The sequence below is a fragment of the Mesoplodon densirostris genome, chromosome 4 (genome assembly GCF_025265405.1).
Source record: "Mesoplodon densirostris isolate mMesDen1 chromosome 4, mMesDen1 primary haplotype, whole genome shotgun sequence".
NCBI lineage: Eukaryota > Metazoa > Chordata > Mammalia > Artiodactyla > Ziphiidae > Mesoplodon > Mesoplodon densirostris.
Window position 1 is genome coordinate 134,124,017 of NC_082664.1, and position 22,411 is coordinate 134,146,427.

General features: G+C 45.8%; 1 protein-coding gene across 2 annotated transcripts in view; it reads left to right on the forward strand.

Annotated features, from left to right (window-relative positions):
• MYO1E (myosin IE) overlaps window positions 1-22,411 on the forward strand; it is a 208,231-nt gene that overhangs the window by 180,043 nt on the left and 5,777 nt on the right. For both annotated transcript variants that reach the window (XM_060097270.1, XM_060097269.1), the window contains exons 23-26: window positions 2,957-3,103; window positions 4,640-4,797; window positions 7,736-7,828; window positions 10,730-10,931. In XM_060097270.1, the coding sequence (XP_059953253.1) occupies window positions 2,957-3,103; window positions 4,640-4,797; window positions 7,736-7,828; window positions 10,730-10,931 (600 nt within the window). The remainder of the gene's footprint in view (window positions 1-2,956; window positions 3,104-4,639; window positions 4,798-7,735; window positions 7,829-10,729; window positions 10,932-22,411) is intronic.

The following is a 22,411-nucleotide window of genomic DNA, read 5'->3' on the forward strand; positions in this document are numbered from 1 at the left end:
GTGGTGAGACGATCAGGAAGTGACCCACTGATATGCAGGTGAGACATCGGATTTCCAAGGCTTTGGGGATTCTGCTGACAGAAGGCCCAGAATGAATTTTTGAAGGATCCTTCAAGAGCCGCTTCCTATCCAAGAACCGTATACTGGCCTGGCCTTGCTCTTACTTGAAAAACTCAATTTGCTGGCAGGGTGGCCACAAACTTCAATAGCCCATGTTCTTTGCCTTCCTGTCGTACATGATGAGATTGGAATTATAAAATCTCCTATGTGGGGTTCTCTCTGATGAAGCCTCTAGTCCTCCTCATCCTGACAGCTGACCCCCAGAGACCTAAACCAAAAGCTGTGGGGCTGCCTGTCTGGTTCGGTAGATTTTCCAGTACTTGTACATACTGGGGAAACCATCCTGGAGGAGGGGGCTTTAGACAGAGGCTCCAGCTGCCCTGGGCATGACATTCTTGCCTAGACTGTTACATTGCCTGATTGCCCTAAACCTCTGGCAAGAAGAACAGGCTGCTTCACTGCTTGTTCAGCTGACCTGACTCATTCCTGAAATCTTGCCTTGCTGTGGCTTTTGAGCTTTTGGAAACCTGGAATTTCTCTCTGTTTTTGGACTGATCACCTACCTTGTGTTCAGCTCTGGATCTGAAGGTGAACGAGACACAGTCCCTGTCTTAAGGAGCTCCATCCCGTCCTGGAAGGAGGAGCAGGGCCCTGAGTAAACATGGCACACACAGCTTACAGGCGTTGAGAGACTTTTATCCAGAATACTCCTGGGACACAAAAGATGTCAGTGAGCCTTTCCCCTGGGGGTGGGTGAAGCTTCTCCCAGGAGGCCTGACACCACGTGTATTAATGTAGGATCCTCAACTGGTGCCACCGATGTCTCTGGGTGGTAGAATTCTGGATAAGGTTTATTTTCTTCTTCTTTTTTTTTTTTAACCTTTGTAGTTTTCAGTTTACTAAAAGGAGCATCTATTTCATAAGCAGGAAACATTTTTTTTAAAGGCTGAAATAAAGGCAGGGGCCGTCCTACCTGAAACTGACTTTTCAGCTTTAAAAAAAAAAAAAAAGAGTTTACCCAGGGTTTTGTAACTAATGTTTTTGTGAAGAAGATCTTGGTTAAGGGAGTGAAACAAGATTTTTTAGTGTTGTCAGCAGTACAACAGTAAGCCACGAAGGCGAGAGGATAAAGAACCAGTAGTCAGCCAAACCAGAGACTAGGAAAGCATCTTTCAACACGGCCTACTATGCCAGTCGTCTGTAAGGAATTGCAGGTTGAGCATATGAATAAGACGGGGGTGAAGTCCAAACATAAGTCTGATTTTTTAGGAAAAAAAAATGTGAAAGCTTTGTTTTCAGATCTAGGAACCTGGGCTGAGGAGAGGGGAATGAGTTGAAACTCTGGCCTGGGTAAAGATGATTTCCTAACTCTCTGACTCTGGTCACCAAAGGGAGGGGTTTTTGAATTTGGTTGAAGTCAAAGTATCCAAACAGCCTCTTCTCATTTCCAGACTCATGCTGATAATTGACCTTGATGTTTTGGCCTGCTTGCTTTATTTCTTTATGATCATGAAACTTCTAATACATCTGAGCACATTAAACTACTCAAGGTTTCCTGTGTTGGACTCATTTAATAACCCTGTTGAATAATCACTCTCCCACCTAAAGTACAGCCAGGCAAACAGACATGCCCAGACATGAGTCAGGCAGCTGAAATGGGAGTTTCACTCCACCGCACACACCAAAAAGTGGTGCTTCTTTTCTGCCTCTTCCCCATTGTACACCCTCCTTCCTAAAGCAGAGGTCTTCTTAGACCTGTGCTAGGATGCTGGGGCTTTATTTCTTTAATTCCAAATGACTTGGCAGAGCTGTTGTGAGCAACTTTTACACAAGTGCCTTTTGGAGTTTTGAATTGTTGTCACTGAAGTGATTAAGACAATTCCAGACTTTTCATCTGCCTAGAAACAGGCAGATGATAGGAGCTTTGTGGCCACACCTTCTGAGGTATATTATTCTCATACTTTAAGAAAAGATTCCAGTTCCAAGTTTGGAAAAGTTCGTGAACAAGGAGGTATAGTGGAGATTGTGAGCTGTCCTGTAATACCCATTCTCTCCTTTCCATGTTAATAGCTGGCAGCCCACCCAGAGACTACATTTCCCAGGCTCCCTTCACCTAGGTGTAACCAAGTGACACAGTGCTGGCCAGTGGGGTGTGAGCAGAAATGACTTGTACAACTTCCTGGTCGTACCTGTAAAGAGGAGGAGTAGACGCCTGGCTCCCAGGCACTGTAGAACTGTCCTGTTGGCCCTGAATTGCCTTTACACATGCTCTTGAGTGACAGAGATTAAACCACTGCTTGTCAGGGTCTTCATCACAACAAATCCTAGTGCAGGTAGCATGGTTGTGATGTAGGGATGTTTGAAAACAAACTTTTTTTTTTTTATACAGACAAATTGTCCTTAAATTCCTGATTTTAAAAGTCATATGAGAGAATATTTCACTTATGCTTTTGGTGGGCTATAAACTTCTTTTAAAAGCAGATTTTAGTGACTTTATTTTTATACTTCATTGTGTTGTGTTTTAAAGATTTTCAGTTATTACAGAGAGAAAGACGGTAGAAATTTAGTGCTATTTTACAGGATTAAAAAAGGAGTGGAGGGCTGCCCTGGTGGCACAGTGGTTGAGAGTCTGCCCCCCGATGCAGGGGACATGGGTTCGTGCCCCGGTCCGGGAAGATCCCACATGCCGCGCAGCGGCTGGGCCTGTGAGCCACGGCCGCTGAGCCTGCGCGTTTAGAGGCTGTGCTCCGCAACGGGAGATGCCACAACAGTGAGAGGCCCGTGTACCGCAAAAAAAAAAAAAAAAAAAAAAAAAAAAAAAAAAAAAAAAAAGTGGAAAAAATCATGGAATAAACAAAACTACAACTTTCATTAAGTCTTTCCAATCTCTTTGCAGTACTATGCAGGATGACCTCTTTATTCTTCATGAGCAAGAATATGACAGTTTGCTTGAATCCATCTTTAAAACTGAGTTCTTGAGCCTCTTAGCAAAGCGTTATGAGGAAAAAACCCAGAAGCAACTACCTCTGAAATTTAGCAACACGTAAGTTGGGATCTGGGGCCTTGATCTCACTGTTGAGGTCCAGGCTGAGAGGAGGGGAGGCCTATGGGGTTGGGGGATGGGGTCTGACTGGCTTGGGTGACTCTGAGGAGCCCTGGGTGCCTTGACTTCCCCCGTGGACTCTTAGGGCCCGCAGAAGACAGTCTGGATGGTTGCCACAGGCTTTGAAAATGTCACTTTTGCATTTCTGTGAGATAATGACTTCATTGGATGGTGTATCTTATCCTTTGAACAAAGGTCACCAACGTGAGGCCAGGAAAAGGCAGATTTTATATATCACCAATAAAAGAATATTTAGCAGAGCAGGCAGAAGTAGTGTAAGGCTGAAGCAGAAGAAAGTGATTGGAGTGGAGCTTAAGTTCCCAAGATCAGTGCATAATACAGCGTGTTGCTGGGGCATTTGGAGACTTGGGGGCTGTGGATGGCTGGTGTCTTGTGTCTGGGCCCTCACCTTCATTTGCTTTAACAACATCGTCTCGTGGACCAGACACTGGAGGACTGTTGAACTTCTAATCTCATGTTTGCTGAGTGAGTTATTTGGCTTTTTTTTCCTTCATAATTTACCCATCTATAAAATGGGGATATCCTCCACTCTTCCTACTCACAAGGAAGAGGCCAAAGTAAAGCCTTAATCCCATAAGGAGGGGACCTTACCATAACTCATGCTGCTGCGGTTACAGTGAAATAGATACTGGAAGCAGAATGAATTCATTACAGCTTTTCCAAAGAACAATTTGGCCTTGAGTACGGGGGGCAATTATTTTTGTCTGGGAATTTGTGATAAGGGAATAACTCAAAAAAAAGGAAGAATATAGCCAAGCCACTCAATAGAATAGGCGGCTACTTGAAAAACTTGAAAAATCAATTATGATTTTTCTGTCTTACAACATGAAAAAATATAAGGTAAAAAAAACCAAAATATGAAATTGCATTATGTAGGCATTTAGGCAATGTGGAAAATAAAAACTGGCTGAGGAGTTCTGCAGTTGTGAGTAAGCTTCCCTTTTATTTGGGAAGGGAAATGTTGTCTTTTTCCTGCCTGGGGTAGGGGTGAGGGTGGAGGAATAGAACTTAAATAGCAGCCACATTCTGTGCAAAGAAGATGTGAGCTCTCTGTGCCTGGCATCTCTCGGTCCTCCACAAACACAGACCTGGGCAATCAGAGAGAAGCACAGTGACATACCGCAGCGGGTGTGGCCTGGTGATTGGCCTTTCTTTCTGTTCCCGGGGCGGTCCCACCTGTATCCACTTGACAGAGTGACAAAGCACCTGTACTGGGGTACCTCCCTCACGAACTGGTGTCTCCCAGGGGCTGGACCCCGAATGCTGCCTCTGTCGGGGAAACCCACGGACTGTCATGCCTGTCCGCCGGGCCCGGTGCTGGTTCCGATGATCCAGCCTTGCCTTGTTTTTATAGCTCGTTTGCCCAGCAGCACAACGACATGCTGGAGTCTATGAGCCGCACTTTCTCACTGCTCCATCTCGACTTGTTAATTCCAACAAATATGCTTGTCGCAGGCTTGAACTCAAGTTGAAAAAGGAGAACTGGGGTCCCTGGAGTGCAGGGGGCTCCCGGCAAGTGCAATTCCACCAAGGCTTTGGTGACCTGGCCATCCTCAAGCCCAGCAACAAAGTGCTGCAGGTCAGCATCGGACCCGGGCTGCCCAAGAACTCCCGTAAGTATTCACGGGCCCCACAGGCAAGACCACTGCTAGGCTTCTGGGTTTCCCGCCTGGCCCTCCCTCACCCTGCCCTGAGCCAAACTCTTTTCCTACCAAATGATCATAACACTGCACAGATCTGCAGGGCAAAGAACCAGTACTTTGACTGCTTCCTGTGGCTGGGGTTTGCTTCAGATTGAAACATTTCAGACTAAACCAACGTCAAGGCAAATGGGCAGGTTAAACCTTTCTGAATGATTTTGTAGTTATGTGTAGTATTCCTGGCATTACAGCATGAATTGTGTTTAAAACAAATCAGTTTGCTGGCTTTACATTTCCCAGCCCTTTCCAGTCCGATCTTGTCAACAATACAAACCTCATCCTTTCTGTCAATTTTATTTATTTTTTATTTTAAAAATATATTTGTTTGTTTGTTTATTTATTTATGGCTGCGTTGGGTCTTCGTTGCTGCACGTGGGGTTTCTCTAATTGCAGCGAGCAGGGGCTACTCTGTTGCGGTGCACGGGCTTCTCATTGCGGTGGCTTCTCTTGTTGCGGTGCACAGGGTCTAGGCATGTGGGCTTCAGTAGTTGTGGCGCATGGGCTTAGTTGCTCTGTGGCATGTGGGATCTTCCTGGACCAGGGCTCAAACCCGTGTCCCCTGCATTGGCGCGGATTCTTAACCTCTGCACCACCAGGGAAGCCCTTTTCTGTCAATTTGAAAGAAACTGACCATATTTACCAGCTCCCTACAAGGTTTTGCTCTGTTACTGTGCATCACATTTTTTTTTTTTTTTTTCTTTTTGCGGTATGCGGGCTTCTCACTGTTGTGGCCTCTCCCGTTGCGGAGCACAGGCTCCGGATGCGCAGGCCCAGCGGCCATGGCTCACGGGCCCAGCCGCTCCGCGGCATATGGGATCCTCCCAGATCGGGGCACGAACCCGTATCCCCTGCATCGGCAGGCGGACTCTCAACCCCTGCGCCACCAGGGAGGCCCGTGCATCACATTTAATACTGCCCTCCTTCACTGTCAGTTGCTTCATTAGAAGACATACATGCAGTAACTCACAGCACAGTCTGACTTCTTTACTGGCCTTTGATTCTTTCTCTATTTATAAATGATATTTATAAAATTATATTTATAAGGCACAGTATAGAGTAATTACATATGCTATGTACTCATATAATGTAGGTATCTTTACAGAATGCAGCCCATGTGTACGGTCGATGAAGAGTAAGGCAATTCCCTGGTGGTCCAGTGGTTAGGACTTGGTGCTTTCACTGCCGGGGCCTGGGTTCGATCCCTGGTTGGGGAACTAAGATCCCGCAAGCCACACAGCCAAAAAAAAAAAAAAAGAGTATGACAGGTATAAAATAGGCCCTTATGACATCTGTCTACAAGGCACACATTGGCACGTACTATATAACTCACTAATACAGTACAGAGAAATAGCCACTCAGAAAATGTTGGTATATATCTGTGTATCAGTTGGTATTTGCAGAAGACAGCACATTTAGGTGGGATTTTTTTAAAGAGACTTTTACATAAAAGGACTCTTTGCAGGGGTGTTGGCAGGGTTAAGGAAACAAAGTTGGGGCTCGGGCAAAGAACAGCAGGATGCCACTATTACCCCTAAGGATATAGGTAAAGGAGACCCCAGAAAAGAATCTGAAAAAGAATGTATATATATCAGAGTCACTTTGCTGTCCACCAGAAACTATAAATCAACTATACTTCAATTTGGGGGAAAAAAGGAAGAGATACCCCAGCCCCTCTCTCCTCTGGCCCCCCAGTCTCCTGCCGGTGCCTCCCACTGATGAAACCCAACTGGAATGCAGAAGCCTAGCACTCCATGGGGCTCAGAACCCAGGGCACAGAGCACGGCAAAGGAGAGCTGCAGATAACCAGCAAGATGTGTATGAGCAGTGCTCAGCAGGCCTCAAAGTGAAACGTTGTCTAAACGTTGTCTCTTCTCTTTACTAGGAATTCCCTTGCACCCCTCTTCCTGCTGGTTTAATCAGCTTCATGTCCTGAAGCTCCTTCATGTCCCACTCGAGACCTTATTTACTGTGTTCCTTTCCAACACATAGTCTCTGCAGAGATCTCGTCTGGCCCCCAGTGGCCCTGCCTCCCCAGCCCTAATTCTGGCCCACATGAAGCTCCATTTGGCCCTGCTTGTTTTTTAACACTTGCACGTCTATGTCCAGGGTATCAGTCTGCTTCTACCCTTCAGGCTCTCTGTGTTTACTTCAAAGACTGTAGAAGGGCTTCCCTGGTGGCGCAGTGGTTGAGAGTCCGCCTGCTGATGCGGGGGACACGGGTTTGTGCCCCAGTCCGGGAGGATCCCACATGCCGCGGAGCGGCTGGGCCCGTGAGCCATGTCCGCTGAGCCTGCGCGTCCGGAGCCTGTGCTCCGCAACGGGAGATGCCACAACAGTGAGAGGCCCGCGTACCGCAAAAAAAAAAAAAAAAAAAAAAAGACTGTAGAACACAAACCCTGGCGAGAAAGGCTCTGGACTAAAGCAGAGGTGCTGGAGCTGCGGTGTCCTTCACGCCAGTGACCATGATGTGCAGCAAACACAGCCTCGGCTTCTGCGGTGCTGTGGTCAGAACATGAGTGCGAACATTCAGATGTCTCCTCTGTCTCTTTGCAAAGTCTACAACAATAGAAACCCCTTTGTAAGCTTATTAATAATACCTCTTTGTAAAGCTATTGGCTCTGACATTTCAAATCCCTCCCTCCATCACATGTCTTCCAGCCCCTCCCATCCAATAGCTGCCAGGACAATTCTTCCCTCAAACAGCCGTCTCCACTGCAACCAGTCTCCTGCAGATCCGACGGAGACCTGCGTTCCAAACTTCTCAAAAGTTTTCCATAAGCAAAAAACCGTCGGGAGCCATAAAACCAGCCAGTAGCACCGATTTTAACTTTGTCTTACTGGTTTATTTCAGGTCCTACCCGAAGGAACACCATTCAAAGCAGAGGTTATTCCAGTGGGACTCACAATGCCAACTACCCAATGAGAGCTGCCCCTCCGCCACCAGGTAAGCCAAGCGTGCGCCATAGACTAGACCCAGATGTGTAAAATACCTTGAGGAAGAAACGCATTTGCCAATAAGTGCCCACGTATTAGCCAGCCGTGAGCCATTTCAGTGCCAGATGTACTCCTCCCAACACAGTGGCCCTACCTGTGACCCCAAAATGCAGGGAAGGTATGTATGAGCTAGTGAGAGTGCACTGTGGCTGAGTTAGCGATTTGCATTTCCTTACCTGGCAATGTTACCTCCCTTAGGAAAGGCTTTGTACATCAGCAAGAGGAAATAGAGCTCCGTGTCCATGACGACCAGAATGTCGTCAGCTTTTAAGTTCTAGGACACTGCCTCTATGGAAATTGGAGTTTGCAAGGCATAACCCCACCACTACTCAGCTCCAGCCAAATACCATGACAATACTTTGCAACTAGTTAACAGCTGAGTGAATAAATAGAAAGTCTATTCTTAATCAGATAGAATCTACGAGAACTGCTCCAAGAAATAAAGTAATATCTGAGAAAATACAAAATTGATTCAGAAAAAATTTTAGAACTTATGTTTCATTTTTCTCATTTTTTTAAAAGGAATTTTGCCTTTTAAAAAATTTTTTATTTGTTTGTTTGTTTATTTATTTATTTATTTGTGGCTGTGTTGGCTCTTCGTTTCTGTGCAAGGGCTTTCTCTGGTTGCGGCAAGTGGGGGCCACTCCTCATCGTGGTGCGCAGGCCTCTCACTATCGCGGCCTCTCTTGTTGCAGAACACAGGCTCCAGATGCTCAGGCTCAGTAATTGTGGCTCACGGGGCTAGTCGTTCCGCGGCATGTGGGATCTTCCCAGACCAGGGCTCGAACCCGTGTCCCCTGCATTGGCAGGCAGATTCTCAACCACTGCGCCACCAGGGAAGCCCAATTTTTCTCATTTTTTAAAATGATAAAAATATAGCATGCAAGTCAAAATCCAAACCCAAATAAATGTAAGAGGTTTTACCCTTAAAAAAATCTGTTTAGTATTGGAAGAGTACTCTCAAAACTCACAAAATGTTTTTCCATCACTCACAATTCAGTTAATAAGAAACTGCCCCCAGAATGTTTGATGTGAATAAGTTTAGGATTGTAGGTCTGAGAAGGGTCATCTTGGGACCACACTTGACTCAGATCATCCCAGACAAGGGAATTTGTTTGTAGCAGTGTCCAAAATAAGCAGTAAAAAGCATTTCTTTTGTCGCCTGCTCTGGAATCTCACAGTTGCATGCTAAAGTATGGACAACCATGCCTATCAGTGAGAAACTAATTCTCATCTCTTTTGGAGTCCCCATCCTGCCTGGCCCAGCTGTCTTTCCTCCCCTCTTTATCCTTGAAGAAAATCCAAGCACAAAAGAACCTAAGAGAACCAGTGTAGTATTTTGTTACTACTTATGCGCCAGCCGCCCGTGCAAAATCCTGGCCAGACCACCTGGAAAGCTCATTTGCCTCAGCTGTGTTGGCCACAGTCGGCTCAGACCAAATACCTGACCTTGAGCACAGCTCCCAACCTCTGTATGTGACAGTTTCTTCACCAATAAAATGAGGCAATTGGACCCCAATCCCTTACATCAGTACTTCTCATACTATCTATGGTGAAGGATCAAGGGCTTGGGGTTTTGTTTTGTTTTGTTTTGAGTTTTTGTGGGGTTTTTTACTTAATTTTTAATCCATCACAAACTATACTTTTGTAAGATATAATAAAAGTTACTAGAAGAATGGAATTTTTAAAGCATTCAAAATGTAAGCCAAAATTTCTTACTAGATTCAACAGACATGAGATATGTCTGTGAAACTGCTGTGAACGTTTCTAAATGCTTGCTCTTAATTTTTGAGCTTATTGATGGTGGGTGGGTCACGAGTGGCATGGAGCAGTCCATCTATGGGACCCCTTTTGAGTATCATGGCCCTAGAACACGTCCCAAGCTGGATGCCCTTCTGCTGTCCTTGGCAACCTTGGCAGCATGTGGGGTCTCACCAAGCTCCTTGTTTCTTTCATGAAGAAGTTGACACTCAGAAAGGTCAAGTATCTCACTCAAGGTCAACACAGCTATCAGAGGCAGAGCCAAACCTGAACCCCGAGTCGCCTTATAAACGAAGGGTCATCCCACTGGTACCAAAGAGCTCTTCTCTTAATTCGGATGGAAGAGGTTTGCTTTATGGTGGGTTCACCAAAAGCATGCCTTGGGGAGCCTTGTTCCCCTTCACTCTTCCCCAAATCTGTCAGTGGGAGAAGAGATAAGGGCTTCTTCATACATAGCTTGGAATGATAGTGCCGCTTTCAGCCAAGGCACACGGTTTGGAGCCCAGCACCAGAGTCTGTTACTTACCAGATAATGTGATCTTGACCAGGAGCAGTTTGGCTAAGACAGCTTGCTCTCTCCAGATTAATCCAACCAATGGCCACATCTCCCCTGCCTGTGTGGAGTGCTCCCTTCACCTCCCACAGCAGGGTCCTGCAGAGGACACCCCAGACTGACCCCTTGAAAATGGATGTCTAGCTGTTTAAATAGCTGCCTGCCAGCCCTCTTGAATCACAACGTCATCATTTTTCTTAGACCCAAGAATGTGCCTCCCAACTAGTTGCAGACTTACCTTTCTTTGACCATTGGCTTTGAAACCCCTGAACATCTGGTGGTTCTAAAGTCAAGATCAACAAGAATGCATGAGCATCTGCTATGTTCCAGGCACTGGCTGGGCAGTGTACAATGTCTTGGGCTCTATTCCTCGCAAAATATGAGCAGTTATGCCCTTCCTTATTTCAGAAGGGGAAACTGAGGCCTGGCAAAGCTAAGTAACTCACTCTTGGCTAACGGGCTGAAAAAAATTTGGAGAGCCTTTAGCATAGGATCAGAAATTTTCTGCTTTGTGTTCTCCTCTTTCCCACTTTCTAGGCTACCATCAGAATGGAATCATTAAAAACCAGTTTGTGCCGCATCCCCACGTTGCTGGAAACCAGAGGTCAACTCAGAAGAGCCTGTGCCCTTCTATGGCTCGCCCACCCTTACCGCGACAACAGTCCGTTGGCTCAGACCGAGTGTCACAGACGCCGGAGAGCTTGGATTTCCTCAAGGTCCCAGACCAGGGTGCTGCAGGGTAAGAGCCCCACCTCCCATGGGTGAAACTCAGAACCTCCATCTCCACCAGCCACACCAAGGCTCAAGGATTTGGGGGGCCATCCACACATGATTCTCAAGGTCGGTTTTCCACCCATGTGTGTTGTCATCCAGCCCCAAGGCTGTGAGGCCCTCGGTTGCCATTTTCTAAAAGTACAGGCAAGTTGATCCCACACACCTCATTCAGAGAGGCCTTATCTCGGAAACATCAGAAGAGGGGTCCCCTTCTACCCTGAGATCTGATCGCTCTGTGACCTTTTTTGCTCTCTGGGATGGTTAAGGAACAATGGGGGTTTCGATTTGTGTCTGTGCCTGAAGTTGCGTAAACACAACAGCTCAAAGAGTCACTAGAAACATAAAGAATACCATCCCAGCATTCTGAGATGCAGCTGTTTGGTTATGAGGACAAATCTTCAGAGCTTTAAAATGAGACCCTCTCCGCCTTTCTATAACAGAAAATGAAGAGGGGAAGAAAAGAAACCAAGGCTTTTTAGTTGGAGGAAGTAAAGATTCCTGGAACTCTGTGTAGATATTCAGTTATCAGTGTAGGAAGGGGGTTTGCTGGGTCCTGTGGAGTCACCAGGCATATCACTAGGGCCAACTTCAAGACGAGTGAACTCTGCCAGGGGATAGATTTTGGCACCAGTAAACAAAAGAACATTCCAGTAGCCCAAAGGTGAACTACCCTAGGATGTAAGGAGCACTTTGTCCCTGAAAGTATTCAGGCACAGGCTGGATGGAAATCACCAGGCTGGAGTATTATAGAGTGATGGTGTCACATAGCAGATAAGGATGAGAATCCTGTTTCAGCCCCTGTTACCTGTCTAACATTGGACCTGCTCCTAACCCTCTCTATGAGTTTTATTTTGCTTATCTGTACACTGAGTTAATACCACCAAGCTTGCAGGGTTGCTGGGGGCGGGTGGGGGACGAGAGAAAATCTACATAAAACACCTACCATGGTTCCAGGCATGTAGGAGGCTACTCAGTCAGCTGTAGCTCGATGACGATGATGGTGGTGATGAAGCAATCATCATCTCATGGTGGATGAGCTAGTGACTTTTGAGGAATCTTCCGACTCTGCATGATTCTCAGTAGTTCTCTCTGCCTAACCCAATTGTGGGGTCACTGCAGCCCACTCTTCCCCTCCCTCCTGCCCACCTCCATTTTCTATTCTCACCATATCTATAGAATAATAAAGAACTTTCAAGTGTGATCAGGAGACTTGTGTACAAAATAGGGTAGTGCTGGGTGAGAGGCAATAGCTCCTTCCTATGGGTGGGCAGCCAGGCACCCATTCACCTCCAGGCCTTCTCAAAGACCGCAGAGCCCTTAGGAACTTTTCCAGACGTCACCAGGTTCTTTCCTGGTGTTCCTTTTCCCCTAGCAAGTCTTACCTCATTTGGGCTACAGAGAGGAAAGCACCTTGGTTTTATACAAATGGCCATCAGGAGAGTGGCTGCCACTTTCTATTAGATCTCTCTCTGTGCTCCCCCAACTCTTGCATAAGTAGCTCTATCCCACCAGTTCGAATGATCATGGTTTACCTGATTGGCTTGGTCTAAAGAGGAAGTTCTCACACTTTAATGTACACCAGAATCACCTGGAGAACCTCCTGGCCCACCTCCAGTATTTCTGATTCAGTAGGACCAGGGTAGGGGCCAAGAATTTGCATTTCTACCAAGTTCTGAAATGATGGTGATGCTGTTGATCCAGGGAGCACATTTTGAAAACCACTTGTCAAATCATTCTGATGAAACCAGGGAAGTTTTGTATGAAGGTGAATTGGAAGGGTGCTGTTGAGGCAACCGGAGCCTTACTCCGTAACCCAGGCCTATATTATTCAAATGGACGGAAGAAACTAAAATAATCCAACAAGACTTCCTGGGCCCAGTTTGATTTCCCGAAGTAGGCAGGGGTTTAAAACCAGTCAGCAGAATGCACCAAATCTCTTAGCTCTGTCTGCTAGCTTCCTACTTGCTTTGGTTTTGGCAAGCAAAACCATCTTTCCAGCCTGCTTTGCAAGTTACAGACTTGCACACCAGCCAGCTGGGAGCATCTGTCAGCCAAAAAGCAGGCAATTTAGGAACATTGTGTCTTAACCGAGGCTGCTCCCTTCCAGCCCTCAGCTGCGCTGTTCCCTATTTAAGTCTTATCACACCCTTTGCCACCTTTAGGCCTAAAAGATCAGGCATACGTGACGCTATTTGGGCAGTGGCTGTGAGGCTGGAAGGAGAGGGAAACTTCACAACCATCTACTAGGCAGTAAGATCTTCCTGTATGTAAAACTTTTGTATAAAACTCATATGAGGCACACTGAGTCCTGTAGCTACAAGAATCCCAGCCAGCCTCCTCTTTGTACACTTAAATCTGCTGTGATGCAAATATTCCTTAAGAAATCATACTCTGATCAAAAGGCTGAGCTTTTTCTTTGTATTTATTTTCTAAAACACATAAAGTCAAAGTTAAAATAATTTCTAATGTGGCCAGAGACTTTAGACAAGTATTTCAGGGGCCTCGTGGTTACCTACGTTCAACAGTTCTTCTTTGCCAAGAAAACATGAATTCCATTTATTCCGTGGGATGTTGCTGGAGCAAACAGGGACCTTTGGGGTCCCGAGCTTGTACGTTTCCACAGAGACGAAAGTTCCTGTTTACATTACAGTCCCAAATAGTGCCCTTGAATTTACCAACCTATAAAAGGGAGATTACCACCAAGTCTCCTTGGACTTTCAACTCTTGGGTTCATCTTTCCTTTCCCTCTCCCACCCTCAATGCACTTTTCTTTATAGACATATTTAGCATAAGCAGTCATCTCTTTTGGATCATGCAATGTGGATAAAATCAAATGGTGTAATTAGCACCTCAAGTTAATTCAGGAACGTCTTTGTCAGTTTATTTCGGGTTCAGTCGGTTTGGGTTTTATGTTTTTTGGGTTTTTTGTTTTGCTTTTGGAGAGAACATGATGCCTTCACTAAATTAATTACCACCCCAACTGGATTCTTTACCCTTGCCATGCCATGTTTGTTGTCATTGTCATTATTATCATTGACCAAGAAAACTAAGATGTAGAAGGAATCATAATCTTGTAGTCCTTGAACATACCTTTTGAAGTCTGATTCAGGTTCAAGATCTCCCTGAGTCTCAGGGAAAGAGAACAGGTAAAGCAAGAATCCATATAAATAGTTCATTCATCAGCCTTTGCTCTGGCTTCACAGGAACACTTGATTTGCCAGTCAAGTGTGCTTTATATTTTCCCTCCTATAACTGAGATGTACATAATCTACCTCCAGTTCATTACTGGAGGCATTAAAACCCAGACTGGAAATGTTTTTTCTGTTGGCCTTTTTAATCCCGTGGTCCATTTCATGGGAGGACAACTTTAGGAAATTTCAAGATACTCCAGAGATTAATCCAACTAGAAGTTGGAGAAACAGAAAAATATTGAAAGTGCTTAGTGGTAGGGCTTCTGGCCATGCCACAAAAGAAGGATCGATAGAAAAATTTAAATGCTGCCTGTGTGTCTCTTGACAGGATTCTCCTAATGGAGCCATATTTTTCAAGGAGCTTAAAATTTCCAACAAGTGTCCAATAGCAATATTTCTTAACCCATAATCTGCAGGAGCCGCAGCCATATCCTGGCCCAGGCAGACACGAAGCTTAGGAATTCCTGGCATCCGTTCCCAAATTTCCAGTAATGTTTATAGATTCAACCTTTTGGAACAGAGCATATTTTAAAGAGCCAATGAAATAAAATGCCATTATTTTCCTTCTTGGAATTTCAAGACATAAATTTCACATCTGCAGAACAAAGACGTGATATTTGAAAGCTTAATCCCAGCTCACCCTGTCATAGGTGAGGCACACCCGGGTGTCCCAGAGGTGTGGAGACTGCAGAGAAGTTCACAGAAGGTGGCCTGGCCACGTGCAGAGAGCACAGATTCACACTGGCAAGGACTGGGTATGAGTCCCGGGTCATTTGTTCCTTCCTTCATTGATTCATGCATTGAATATTTACTGAACCATGTGCCTTCTGTGTGCCACGTGCTGGCCACATGGATTGTTTCACTAATTACCAGCTGACACCCTCGTGTATGTCACTTAATCCTCCTACACCTCGGTTTCCTTACCTATACTGTATAATAGAGCTAATAATCAGAAATGTAAAACCCAATCAGGGTTTCAGGAAGATTAAATAAGGGCTTTGTAAACTATAAAGCACAATGCAACTTGAAAGTTTATTTATATTTATTTTATGACTGTTATTCATGTGGTTTGGTCTTGCAGGGAAATATTAATATTTTACCAGGATTGAGAAGTGGGTGTCCCCTGGCCCAGTGAGTGGCTTTACCCTCAAGAGCTCAAACCTCTGGCCTGCATAGAGCTCTAGACGCCATGAGGAGCTAAGCTTCAGGCATTGCTGGCTTTAATCGGGGGGGGAATGGGCAGCCTAGCGAAGCCAAGACAAGGGGACGAGTCAGGGAGACACCCTCTCCCCATCCCGCTTCCCTGACACACACACATCTAATAGCCATGCTGCTCTCTGTGGGCTCAGAGCAACAGCAGAACACAGAGCTGAGAGGTAATACTGCAACAGACACTAGCTGCATTTCAATAACTAAATAAAGTCCACAACTCCTTCTCCTGCTTTACTATTCCACAGTCTTTTTCTAGTTAAACCTCCTTTGCTCCAATCACTAGAACAACCTACATCCCAGGAACAGAGCGAATGAACAATCCCTGACTTTACAGCGCTTTGTTGTCATTGATGTCACTTGGCGTTTTGTGTTCTTGTGGGCTTCTGGCCTCTTGTGAGACCAGGCAGCTGTCCACGAGGGCTCAGAGGTCGGTCGGCATGCTGATGTCTCAGGGTGAAGGCACCACTTGGTCTTCCCAGGCACTAAAGCAGGGCTTTTCTAGCAGTGCAGGTTTTCACAAAGCAAACTGGGTATAATGTGCTTGATTACTCAGGAAACTTTGTGGTGTGGGTTATAATGTGACTGCATTAGATGTTTAATTCTCTACTCCGAAAAAGACCTGCTGTAAAAGCAAGGTGCTATAGCCGAGCTTCTTCATGTGTTTCTTTTCTTAATGAAGAATAGACACAATAAAGTGGTAAATGTGTACAATCCCTTGGTATCCACAGGGGATTGGTTCACACACACACACACACGCCAGATACAAAAATCCATTCATGCTCAAGTCCCTTATATAATATGGCATAGTATTTGGTATAGTATTTGCATATAACCTATGCACATCCTCCTGTGTACTATAAATCATCTCTAGGTTACTTATAATACTGAATACAACGTAAATGTTACATAAATAGTTGCCCTGCCCAGCAAATTCTAGTTTTGCTTTTTAGAGCTTTCTGGAATTTTTTTTCGGAATATTTTCCAATCTCAGTTGGTTAAATCTGTATCTGGGATGCAGAACCCATGGATGTGAAGGGCCAACTGTACAGATTACCTTGAAATGATGGGTCACATAGTAACAGGAAAACTAAATTACACTGTGCCAGAGTTACATATAATGAAACAACTGGATTTGCTCTGTGATGAAGAGTTTTATAACTGTATACCAGTGGCAATAGGAAAAATAACTTTGTCGTTGTGAGTCTGAAATTCTTACTCCTGCCCCCGTTATCCCAATGAAATAGTTGTTTTCAATCATGTGAGGTTTATTTGGGATACAAATGTCATAAAATGTGAGCACTACCAAAATTATCTAAATCCTGCATATCCATTACAAAATAAATCTAGGCAAAGCACTTTTAGATGAGTGAAAGTGAATTATCATGAGGGTAGTGGAGGGACAGCAAGCGGTGTGCTGTGAACAACTAGCTCTCTGGGGATGAAAAGGCGGCAGCTGTAACATTTGTCAGTTTCTGCTCACTGTGGCCGATTTCAAGCTACCAGGGTGACTACCCCTGGTCCCAGAGCTGGGGGGAGATGTACAGTCTCCCACTGTCCTATGGTGTTCCCACCACAGGTAGGCAGCAGACATTAATAACTTCAAGAGCGTGGAGAGATGTAAAATGCGGTAAGATAATTAGGTAGGGTCAGATTATGAGTATTTGTTGCCTTTGCTTTTAATATAATTTATTCAGTTAAATGTGTTCAATTTCATCTTTAATAATGACTCTGTTTAACAACTGACCACAAAACTCCTGAAAGCGTAACAATCCTCTCTCACAGGCTGGGCTGAGCCAGTTCCTGCTCCCTGGGCACGGGGGTCTTGTTTGCTGTGTAAGAAAATCTCAATCCCTTTTTCTTGGCTGTAAGTGGAGTCAACCAGCACCTAAAAGACCTTGATAATTTCTGGCAGCTGGTAGAAAGCCATCCTCTCTCCTCATTATTGACTGCACAGGATCGCCACCTAGTGGTGGAAGGAGATTGGACTGAAGGCTGAGTCTGTCCAACAGAGCTGGGAAAATGGCTGTTCTTGCAGGCTGATTCCTGTGGTGCTTTCCAGATCCACAGTATGGTGAATGGAGAGAGTGATCGCCCCATTGGGTCAGGCTTCCTGTGTCCCATGGTACATCTGACTGTAGGGATCTTGTTGAGAACACTCTGTAAAGCCTTCTTAGAATTAGAAGAAGGGCCTGGGCCATTGCCGGAATTCCCTCTTTTTACCCCGTGAAGACACTGATCCCTAAAGAGGTGAAGTGATGACCCCAAGTCACATGCCAGCGGGTGTCAGAACTGGGCCTCAAACCCAGTGCACTGACTCTGACTCTTAAGCCACTGTCCCTTCTGCTACTCCCTCAGAACATGCAGGTTGAGGCCACACAGTCTTCCTGGGCCTGGCGCCAGGTCCAGGGTCTACAGTGGTGAGAACAGCCGCCCGCATGGAATCTACTGCCCTGCCAGGGAGTCAGCTGGTACAGGCCCCTGTCCCACTGCATTGACCCCCTGCTCTGAGCAGGTGCAGGCTACCAGAGGATGCTGCCCGGGGTGAAACAAGACCCAGAGGCTGAGCAGGAGTTAGCAGCGATGGTTAGGGGGTGGGGAGCATGGCCAGACCATGGGACCAGAAAGGTCAATGTGGCTGGAGCTCTGGGAGCCTGCTACGTATGCATCGTGCCATCCACTGATGAAGCCAGCAGGAAATTCCAGGAACCTAGGTCAGTCATTTCGCGGGAATTGTTATGAGGTTAAATGAGGCAACATCTGAAAATGCCCAGCACAGTACCTTGCCCAGAGCTCCAGGCAGGGGTTCCCAGACCACACCCCATCTGTCAACACTCACAAGAAGAGTGAGGACATGCTTAGATGTGAGAATGAGGCAGGAGTGACCAGTGAGAAGGCGGGCTTTGCTGTAACTGGCTCACTTTGCGAAGGTGCTGCCCTACTGGAGCAGTTGTACCCTTTCCTGGTTACAGAGGACATTTAAAAAGGAAGAAGCCAGACAGTGGTTACTTTGGGATTGTCTAAGCAGCCCCTTTCCTGATGCAAAATGCAGAGCTGTTCTCCACCTCCACGTCCATTCCCCATCAAACACAGTCCCCCAGTCCACACTCTGCTCCCCAGCAAACAACACCCCATCTCAAAGCTACCTGGAATCTCCCCTCTCCCAACTGTGGAGTGCTGTGAGCCCCATTCAGCCAAGGGATAAATGACCAGATGACTTTACACTGCATGGTAGCAGTTGTCCAGGGACAATCAAGCCAACTGTTGCCAAGAGTTTACTGTACATGGGAACCCAAATCCCCCAGTAATCCCTGAGGTTTTACTTTTGATTGGTTTTACTGAGGAAGTAGGCTCTGATGCCTTAGGATCAAAGGCCATGAAGCGGCTGTGTTCACACAGGTGTTTAAATGGTCTCCTCACCTCCATCCTCTCCACTATGTCCCGTATCCTGGGTGGGACACTCAGCAGCTGCTTGTGTACAAGCTGGCTGAGCTCACTCTGGGTATCAGGAGTGCACTTCAGAGCCCAAAGAGGCCCATGCAATTTACTCTCTTTTTTTTAAAGCAGCTTTTTTGAGATATAATTTACATACCATAAAATCAGCCCATTCAAAGTACAATACAATTCAACAGGGACTTCCCTCATGGTCCAGTGGTTAAGGCTCTGCACTTCCACTGCAGGGGGCACGGGTTCGATCCCGTGTCGGGGAACTAAGATCCCACATGCCTCATGGCGCGGCCAAAAAAAAGTACAATTCAACAGCTTTTAGTATAGTCACAGAGTTGTGCAACCATCATCATGATCTAACTTAGGAAGATTTTCATTATCCCCAAAAGAACCCTTCTTCCCCTTAGCAGTCATTCCCCCATCCCCCGGCCCTACACAACCACTAATCTACTTTCTGTCAGTATAGATAAGCCGTTTCCGGACATTTCATATAAATAGGATCATCCTTCTTTTGTTAAATTTACTCCTAAGTATTATATTCTCTGTGTATTGTAAATGAAATTGTTTTCTCAATTGCATTTCTGAATTGTTCATTGCTAGTGCATAGAAATAGAGCTGATTATTTTTTTATTATTTCTATTTTGGCTGTGTTGGGTCTTTGTTGCTGCACATGGGCTTTCTCTAGTTGCAGCGAGTGGAGGCTACTCTTGGTTGTGGTGCGCGGGCTTCTCATTGCACTGGCTTCTCTTTGTTGCGGAGCATGGGCTCTAGGCGCGCAGGCTTCAGTAGTTGCAGCACGCAGGCTCAGTAGTTGTGGCATGCGGGCCCTAGAGCACGTGGACATCAGTGGTTGCGGCTTGTGGGCTCAGTAGTTGTGGCACACAGGCTTAGTTTCTCCGCAGCATGTGGGATCTTCTCGGACCAGGGCTCGAACCCGTGTCCCCTGCATTGGCAGGAGGATTCTTAACCACCGTGCCACCAGGGAAGTCCCCAGACAATTTTTATATATTGATCTTGTGTTCTGTAATCTTGCTGAATCTTTTTATTCTAATAGTTTTTTTTTTTAGTGTATTTCTTAGGATTTTCTATGTGCAAGATCATCTCATCTGCAAATAGAGGTATTTTCACTTCTTTTCTAATCTGTATGACTTTTATTATTCTTGACTAATGGCTCTGGCTAGAGCTTCCAGTGGGTATTGAACAGAAGTGGTGAGCTAACCCCTGTGTTTTGTTCCTGATCTTAGGGGGAAAGTATATTTGTCACCAGCAAGTATGATGTAGGCTAGGAGTATGTGGACAGGGGTCAGACTTCCATGAAGAGAGTTAGGAAGATGCCAGTGTGGCCTGCAGCAGGATGGGAGGCTGGGAGCCAGCAGTACCACACCTGACAGGGACTTTGTAGGCCAAGAGCAGAGAGAAGCTGTTAGAAGGATTTTCAGTGGAGGGTGAGGTAAACTAATAAATGCTGAGCTGGGGTGATGTTCAGGGAGCCTTGAAAGGAAGCAACTGGCAGGAAAGACATGAAGAGGGAGGAACTGGGTGACCTCCATCAAAGATGGAGGCAGATGGGCAGAGGAGCGAGCAGGGAGACTCTCGGGAAGGCTGCAGGCAGGATGGCCCTTCTTTTCAGAGGGTCATCCAGCTTTGCCTCCATGCTAAGAGGCCCCCCTGCCCAGAGAATGCACCTAAGTCCCAATACTCTTGGGCTCCAGACACCCCATCAACCTGTATTCCCCCCTGGACATAAGAGAGGCCAACTCTTCATCTATGAATATTGGGTGAGTGTATGTGTGTGCACACACGTAAGCCTGGACACACACGTGTGCATATGTGCACGTACCCTCCCAACCCTGTTCCCTGGAACTGCCAGAGTGGAGGCTTCCTCCCTCCCAGGGTGTTCTAATGCACACACCACAGCCCCAGCCCCTCCATCCCTTGTTACTGGGAAATCAGATGACTTCTGGTATCCAGGCTAATGGCTCTCATTAACCAAATGCTGACACATCCCTAATATATAGGTTGCTTAATTAAAAACCTAATTGTCCAGTCAGCTTTCAGAGAAGCAAGCACTTCCCAAGCAGGGAATGGGGATTTCCAATAGACTAGAAAGGAAATGATGTCATGCTAATGAACTATACAATGCTTTTCCTCTTCCATGAAAGAAAGCGTCTGGTGGGGGTGGGAAGGTGGGGACAGGGTTGATCTGAGAACAGTGGAGCCTGAGTTACCTTGGGGTTTGCTCCCTCCTACTCAGGGAACCCCCCACCCCTGCTGGGGACAGCTAGCAGACAGTAACCCCTCACCCCCAGCCAACCCCCTAGTGATCCGACTTGCTTATCAGCAGCCAGCAGCATCTATTATCACAGGACCTCAGCAAGGACAATGAGGCTCTGGCCTCTTTAGAGCACAGCTCAAAACTGGGTGTGCTTTTTCCTTCCAGAGCTCAAGCCCCAGGAAATACCCTCCCGTTTCCTCCCACCTCCCACAGGTGTTAACAGGCCCAGCCAGACCTAACAGCCAGCCCCACAATGTTGAGTTCAGCCCAGGCCCTCTTAGAAGAAATCTTAAGTTTCTTTCGTAAGTGAATGAATGTAGGCTTCACTTTGGTTAGTCCTTAAGGTAAGGGGGAGGGGGACTGTTTGCTATATTTCTATTTCCTAACTGCATTCTCTAAATGCTTTTCATGAACATATTTAATAAATGGTTGTTCCAGATATGTTTAAATATCTCACTGACTAGGACCAACCTAGAGTTACATGCCTTTGAGACAATGTATGAATGGTGACTGGAGGCTACACAGGTTGTAGAAAGAATACATTTAAAGCTAGAAGGCCTAGATTAGGGTCTCAAGCTGGAGATATTTTTGATGATCATGACCAGGGAGGGGAGGTGCTACTGGCATCCCAGGGGTAAAGGCGAGAGATGCTGCTCAACACCCTACAGTGCACAGAACAGCCTCCGCAGCAAAGTGTCCGTAGTGCTGATGTTGAGAAATTACTTTGGATAAACTTTTGCACAAGAACATTCATAGCAGCACTTTTTTATAATGAAATTGGAATCATCCCAAATGACCATCAACAATGTACTGGATAAGTAAATTGTGCCATATTCATGCAATGGAATAGTAAGTATAAAGCAATGAGAATGAATGAATCAAACTACATGCATCAACAGTGTTCATCTCAAAAATGGAGCCAATGAGGGGATTCCCTGGCAGTCCAGTGGTTAGGACTCGGTGCTTTCAGTGCCGTGGCCCATGTTCAATCCCTGGTCAGGGAACTAAGATCCCAAAAGCCACACAGTGCGGCTGGGAAAAAAAAATGGAGCAAGTGATAGTGGCATGTGATTCATTTCATATAGTTAAAAAACAGACAAACTATAAGTATCGTTTAGGGATACTTATGTGCATGGTAAAACTACAAAGCAAAGCAGAATTATTAATACAAAATGCAAGCTAGGGGTTCATTCTGGGAGGGATTTCAGTTGAGGAGAGGCACCTGCAGGCTTCTATGGCAAAGTTCTGTTTCAAAGGTTGAGGAAGGGGGATAGATACATGACTATTTATTTTATTATCATTTAGATGTATAAATATGTTTTA